Source organism: Gadus morhua, chromosome 18 (assembly GCF_902167405.1).
Source record: "Gadus morhua chromosome 18, gadMor3.0, whole genome shotgun sequence".
Classification (NCBI taxonomy): Eukaryota; Metazoa; Chordata; class Actinopteri; order Gadiformes; family Gadidae; genus Gadus; species Gadus morhua.
The window spans coordinates 8,963,680-8,971,179 of NC_044065.1; the positions used below are offsets into that span (position 1 = coordinate 8,963,680).

Below are 7,500 nucleotides of genomic sequence, written 5' to 3' on the forward strand. Positions count from 1 at the left end.
GGTTACTCACATTCATCTTCCAGAGAGATGGAAGGAGAGAGAGAGAGAGAGAGAGAGAGAGAGAGAGAGAGAGAGAGAGAGAGAGAGAGAGAGAGAGAGAGAGAGAGAGAGAGAGAGAGAGAGAGAGAGAGAGAGAGAGAGAGAGAGAGAGAGAGAGAGAGAGAGAGAGAGACGGATGCATCACGTGAGAGAGAATGAGAAAGAGAGAGTGAGTGAAGTAGCTCAGGGTTGCTCACCACGTTAGGTCACACACCGTTATTGGATATTCAAATGTTGAACTGAACCTAATTAAGAAAGTAAAATCCTCATGAATGAAATACGTTTGCCTACAGTTTGAATCTGTAGCTCATATCAGAACCCACATCGATAGACGAGCCGCAGCGAGGAGATAACATACACACCTAGTATTGCAATGCTCGGCCTTTCGGTCCAAGCTGAATCTTGGTGTCAGAGGTTCAGGTGTGCTAGCCAGGCCATGTATATCATCATTAAGACGCGGTATACACTTCAACGTTTACCACCTCACTCATCAATGATGTTTTGGGTGAAAGACGCTGAATCAATGATTAATGCTACGGCTGTAGCAATTAATCCTTCCCTAGTGGATGGATTACATCACGGGTGTCGTTTACCCATGGCGGATGGATTAATTATGTAAGAGATCTACCGAGGCGATTGGCGTAGACAATGGCCTGCCTTCCAAGTGCCAGGGGGGATGTTAAAGTTTACAATTTCCAATGTGTGTCTGTGTGTGTTTGTGTTTGTTTTTGTTCTACTGACTGACAGCCTCGGGGACCAATGAGAGCGAGGAGCGGGTGTTCCGCGAGCGAGTTGGACCGCGGCGGAGGCAGGGGGCGGTCCGACGGCGTGTCCATCAAGTCAACGGCCACAAGTTCATGGCCACCTACCTGAGACAGCCCACCTACTGCTCCCACTGCAGGGACTTCATCTGGTAACACACACACACACACACACACACACACACACACACACACACACACACACACACACACACACACACACACACACACACACACACACACACACGCACACGCACCACAAACACAAAACCCATCTACCTGAGACAGACCACCTACTGCTCCCACTGTAGGGATTTAATCTGGTAACAGACAAACACACACACACACACACACACACACACACACACACACACACACACACACACCCAACACACACCAAACACACACAAACACACACATTATGTAGCTTCTGTCACTTTGGTTGTAGGGCTAACTCTCTCCTCTCTCTCTTGATTTCTCTCTCTTGCTTTCTCTCTCTCTCTCTCTCTCTCACTCACTCACTCACTCACTCACTCACTCACTCACTCACTCACTCACTCACTCTCTCTCTCTCTCTTTATCTCTCTCTCTCTCTCTCTCTCTCTCTCTCTCTCTCTCTCTCTCTTTCTCTCTCTCTCTCTCTCTCTCTCTCTCTCTCTTTATCTCTCTCTCTCTCTTTATCTCCCTCTGTCGTCGCCTGGCAGGGGGGTGCTGGGGAAGCAGGGGTACCAATGTCAGGGTGAGTATCTCTTTCCTGTGGATTTGTGCAGCTCAGGTGACCCGCCACGGGACATATATTATTAAAGCAACAAGTGGAGTGGGGATAGGGGGAGGGAGGGGGAGGGAGGGAGGGGGGTAGGGGAGCGGCGGGGGTTGTTGATGTGTTGAGAGTAACTTGGCAGACTGTGATTTAGCAACCGTTCAGCTGTTGGTTCTCCCTACGTTACAACGCTATAGCCTTCCACCTCAGCCTCAAACACCAGTGTTTACGACCTGTGAATTTATGGTATGAACCATGACATTGTTTTAGGATAATGACCTTTACAAGAAGGTTAATATCGGTTGTTTTCTGAACCATCCCACAGCCAGTGTAGTCATCGATAAATACAAAATAGTTTTGTTGGCTGTCGAGTCGAAGTGTTGCTGCATTTCAGCTCGCCTTCTCATCAGCCAACGCAGTGAACTTTTCGCAAAGATCTAAATCAAAAATATATATAACTGTTTCAAAAGACATTCCAGGAACAAATGACTCACACAACATCCATAAAACATTATTTGGCAATACCCGTGCTTTTTCAAGTGTCTGCCATTTTCCTTTTTTCAATTGCCCATTTAACGAGCACCTGAAAAGTCATGGGTCCCCTGATTTCCTCCCACTTGGATTGTGATGAATTGTTCGATCTGTTGACTACGCTGAGCTGAGGGTGGGCTTTGTGGCTGATATGAGTGGTCTGTCTACTACTGCTTGCAGTGTGTACGTGTGTGGTCCACAAACGCTGCCACGAACTGATCATTACCAAGTGTGCTGGGATGAAGAAGCAGGAGGATACGCCGGAGGAAGTACGTGCACACGTGTACATGCACGCACGCACACACGCACGTACACGCACGTACACACACACGCGCGCGCATGCGCGCGCGCACACACACACACACACATACACACACACACACACACACACACACTATTGTATATATGCAAGAACAAACATTGCTTTAGCGCAAAAGCACACACACACACACATACACACACACAAGGGCATGCAAATAAACAGACGCACCCGCACACACATACACACACACATACGCGCGTGCATGCATACACACAAAGGCATTACAGGTGCATGATCGGTAACAGCACTCTCTTTATAAGAGCAGCAGACAGCCACCAGCAAAGTCTGGCCATTGGTCAGCCTTTTCCATCTGTGCTCACTCATGCGCAGATGGAAAGCCCTGCCTTACCCTGATTGTGGTTGGATCATACATATGCATGCACAACACGCTTAGAGCTTTCCATGCATCATTTCTCCTGTAGTGTTCCCCTTAACAATACCGGATGTGTGTGTGTGGGTGTGTGTATGTTTGTGTGCTTGTGTGCACACTCCTGTGTGTGTTTGTGTGTGTGTGTGTGTGTGTTTTTGTCTGTGTGTGTGTGTGTGTGTGTGTGTTTGCGTGTGTATGTGTGCGTCTCTGGCTCCCCCTGCAGGTGGGGTCCCAGCGCTTCAGCGTCAACATGCCCCACAAGTTCAGCATCCACAACTTCAGGGCGCCCACCTTCTGCGACCACTGTGGCTCCCTGCTGTGGGGGCTTATGCGGCAGGGTCTGCAGTGCAAGGGTGAGGAGACGACCCCCCCCCCCCCTTCCCCCCTCCGTCACACTCCCCCCTCCCTGCCCATCACACCCGGGAGCAGGCGAGGAACACTTGAAGGTGGTTCAGCCCAGTTCAAGTACCAATTGTTTTGGTCACATACACGAGTCCTAACACGTACAACTGGAAGTGAAACGCCTTCTCTTCCTGCTCCTTCTCCCACCCAATAACACATCCTACCCGTAGCCAGCTATTCTTCTAGAGATAAAAACAAAATGACAAACTAAATGCATCCGTTTAAAAAATCAGTGGTTGAGAACTCCTCCGAGATGAGAAGATGTTATTTTTCAGCTGAGGCTTGAGTCCCCCGCAACGGAAGCCGGGCTAAACTATTTTTCCTACGGCCCTAGAACACAAGATGAATTATAAAAAAGGACGAATAAGTTAAATGTTTTAAGCCTTTCTTTTTTCTGGATTTGTTAGCCTTAGTTAGCTTTTAGTTAGCTCCAGCCGTGCCGTGTTGTGAGCGTGTTTCGCCCGTGTCGACTGACGCCCCCCCGTGTCTCCGCTAGTGTGTAAGATGAACGTCCACCGTCGGTGTGAGAGCAACGTGGCGCCCAACTGCGGCGTGGACGCCCGCGGCATCGCCAAGGTGCTCGCCGACCTGGGGGTCACCCCCGACAAGATCTCCAACACGGCGCAGCGCAGGAGAAAGGTGAGCCGTCGCTGTCCCTCTGTCCCTCTGTCCCTCTGTCCGTCCCTCTGTCTCTCTGTCATCCTAGGACATATAGTCAGAAACGCTGCGTTGGTCTCTGGATGATGTGTCAATCTCACCGATGTAGTGGAGAGGCAAAGACTGGCCTGCAAACAAACACAAGTAAATTAGGGGGCTGAGGTCTTCTGGATGAAAATAACCCCCAAAAAAGTATATTCATATATACAAATTGGTTGGAAAAATGTAAACGTTAAAGTCTTTTTTTTGTACTGTAAGCCTGTAGCGCCCCCGTTAAAAGCCCTCCCTGACCTCTCCAACATGGCGGCGGCGTTGACGCATCGCAGCAACGGGTAGAAGCGGTCAACGCGGCGTCTGTATGCACGCAGTATATCAACGGATCAAACAAACAAGTCACACATAAGACCACTGCTCTACCTCAGGCTGACTAATGTTCTGGCGGCTAAAATGGCTGAAGACCAAAGCGCACAGCCGTGTCGGGACAGACGCAAAATAATGTTGTTGATTTTTGGCGTCCGAAATAGACTGGAGGCTAATTTTAGGGCGAGGGGAAAAACACAGCCTGCTCACGTCTGCTCTGGGATTAGGGATCTCCAGACAGAGGCGAAGTCAGGTAGCGTAGTGAGTGGCTAAAGCGATTGACTCCCAATCTAGATGGAATGTTCTTGGTTTGATTCCCTGATGTCCCCGCCTAACACTGGCTTTACCGACGGGCCCTGGCCCCTATCCAAGCCTGAGCAAGATGTCAAACCCCGATCTACACTCCTGGATAACCGGCCTCGGTTCCCTGTGGTTTGCTTTGGATTAAAGTGATTACTTAACTCAGGGATTACCTAGTGATGGATAACTAGATTATCTAGCTCCATGTGGATGAGGACAGTATCAAGATACACTGATGTTCATTCTGTCTGTCTCTGTCTGTCTCTGTCTCTCTCTCTCTCTCTCTCTCTCTCTCTCTCTCTCTCTCTCTCTCTCTCTCTCTCTCTCTCTCTCTCTCTCTCTCTCTCTCTCTCTCTCTCTCTCTCTCTCTCTCTCTCTCTCAGCTGCCTCCAGGACAGGAGCCCCCCCAGTCCCCCCCGGAGCTGTCCCAAACTGGGGACGACAGCTTCAGCCTGCCAGCCGTCCCTACCTCCCCCTCGCAGCAGGGTAACACACACACACACACACACACACACACACACACACACACACACACACACACACACACACACACACACACACACACACACATATACACAAACATATATACATACACACACACACACACACACACACACACACACACACACACACACACACACACACACACACACACACACACACACACACACACACACACACACACACTCAGTCAAACACGCACACTGCAAATGCATGTTCTCTCATTAATGTTGGACGTCAAGTGATGATTTTTCCCTGGCACTGGGCAGGTATTTTCGGAGGCTGCTAATTGCCATCTGGACCCACACAGACGATCTCGCTGCTGCGATTCTCACGTCACCCAAAGACTCTATTCTGGGCCGCTGTTTGTTTTTATTCATTGCGTGTTTTCCTGGCCGTTCAGACCTGACGGAGCTGGAGCGCCTCAACAAGGCGCTGTCCCTGGATCAGCCGGGCGTAGGCGACACCACCTCCCAGTCCTCCTCCGCCTACTCCTCCTCCTCGTCCTCGTCGGCAGGCGGCCGGGAGAACGGACAGGGCCAGAGGAGGACCCTCAAGGACTTCAGCTTCATCAAGGTCCTGGGCAAGGGCAGCTTCGGCAAGGTACGCTGGGCGAGAGACATAGGGAGAGAGAAGGAGAGTGAGAGAGAGACATAGAGTCATGGAGAGGGAGAGGGAGAGAGAGAGAGAGAGAGAGAGAGAGAGAGAGAGAGAGAGAGAGAGAGAGAGAGAGAGAGAGAGAGAGAGAGAGAGAGAGAGAGCGCTATATGGAGTTCTATAGAGAGAGAGAGAGAAAGGGAGAGAGAGAGAGAGAGAGAGAGAGAGAGAGAGAGAGAGAGAGAGAGAGAGAGCGCTATATGGAGTGCTATAGAGAGATGAGCCAGATAACAGAGAACGGGGAGGAAATCTATAATGCTTTACAGTGCCATGGGGATACAGAGTTTTGCAGCAACACAAGGTACAGTCTTAGTTCTTTAACTCAGTTGCCGCAGACAAAGTGCATTATTGTGTACGGTAGGCTGGAATCCATGGGGTATTTTTGACCCTAACCCAAGTTATTGTTAGCGTATGTATTTCAGCATTTCAATGGAACAGATTCACAGAGGGCTTTGAACGAAACCTTGTATAGTTTCAGGGCACCTTGCAACTTTGCAGCTATTCATACAATTCCCATCATCTATCCCTCCATGATCCATTCTCTTCTATCATTGCTCCACCCATCCATCCATCAATCACCCATCCATCAACTATCCATCCACCACCCATTCACTCTTCATTCATCCATCCCATCCCCTATCCCTCCACCCAACCTCCTTTCCTCGCATCCTTTCGTTCCTATCCATCACAACACCCCCCCCCCCCTCCGACCCCCTCCCCCAGGTGATGCTGGCCGAGCTGAAGGGCACGGAGGAGGTGTTTGCGGTGAAGGTGCTGAAGAAGGACGTCATCCTGCAGGACGACGACGTGGACTGCACCCTGACGGAGAAGCGCATCCTGGCCCTGGCTCGCAAGCACCCTTACCTCACCCAGCTCTACTGCTGCTTCCAGACACGGGTGGGCACCCCAGGGTGCAGGGGGGGGGCGGGCTGGAGGGTTTGATTGGTGTGGGTGTGTGAGTGTGGGGGTGGGGGATGGGGGTTGATGTGTGTTTGATGTGTGTGTTGGGACTGGAGTGTGTGTGTGTTTGGTGTTTGTTGGTGTGTATGTGTGTGTGTGTGTGCGTGTGTGTGGGGACTGGAGTGTATGTTCGGTGTGTGTTTCTGTTAGTTTTTTTGTGTGTTGGGTATGGAGTGTGTGTTCGGTGTGTGTGTGTGTGTGTGTGTGTGTGTGTGTGTGTGTGTGTGTGTGTTTGGGGACTGGAGTATGTGTTTGCCGTGTGTGTGTAGTGTGTTGGGGCTGGTCTGAGTTCAGGGTGTGTGTTTGTGTGTGCTTTTGTTAGGACTGGAGTGTGTTTGGTGTGGGTGTTTGTGTGTGTTTTGGGACTGGTGTTCTCTCTCTCTTTCTCACTCTCTGTCTCTCTCTCTCTCTCTCTCTCTCTCTCTCTCTCTCTCTCTCTCGCCCCTCTCTCTCTCTCTCTCTCTCTCTCGCCCTCTCTCTCTCTCTCTCTCTCTCTCTCTCTCTCTCTCGCTCTCTCTCTCGCCCTCTCTCTCTCTCTCTCTCGCCCTCTCTCTCTCTCTCTCTCTCTCTCTCGCCCCTCTCTCTCTCTCTCTCTCTCTCGCCCTCTGTCTGTGTCTCTCACCCCCTCAGGACCGGTTGTTCTTCGTGATGGAGTATGTGAACGGCGGGGACCTGATGTTCCAGATCCAGCGCTCCAGAAAGTTTGACGAGCCGCGCTCGCGCTTCTACGCCGCCGAGGTCACCTCCGCCCTCATGTTCCTGCACCGCAACGGGGTCATCTACAGGTGACCTTTGACCCTTTGGACCGGATGTCTTGAAATCAGACCCAAGAAATGTAGAGCGTTGCGTTATTTATCCTTGCCCCTTTCTTTAGCGTACT

At 50.8% G+C, this 7,500-nt stretch overlaps 1 protein-coding gene across 3 annotated transcripts in view; it reads left to right on the forward strand.

The window, feature by feature from the left end:
• prkcea (protein kinase C, epsilon a) overlaps positions 1-7,500 on the forward strand; it is a 32,028-nt gene that overhangs the window by 20,621 nt on the left and 3,907 nt on the right. For all 3 annotated transcript variants that reach the window (XM_030339318.1, XM_030339319.1, XM_030339321.1), the window contains exons 4-12: positions 787-952; positions 1,505-1,539; positions 2,272-2,360; positions 3,007-3,136; positions 3,682-3,824; positions 4,886-4,988; positions 5,407-5,606; positions 6,384-6,557; positions 7,251-7,405. In XM_030339318.1, the coding sequence (XP_030195178.1) occupies positions 787-952; positions 1,505-1,539; positions 2,272-2,360; positions 3,007-3,136; positions 3,682-3,824; positions 4,886-4,988; positions 5,407-5,606; positions 6,384-6,557; positions 7,251-7,405 (1,195 nt within the window). The remainder of the gene's footprint in view (positions 1-786; positions 953-1,504; positions 1,540-2,271; positions 2,361-3,006; positions 3,137-3,681; positions 3,825-4,885; positions 4,989-5,406; positions 5,607-6,383; positions 6,558-7,250; positions 7,406-7,500) is intronic.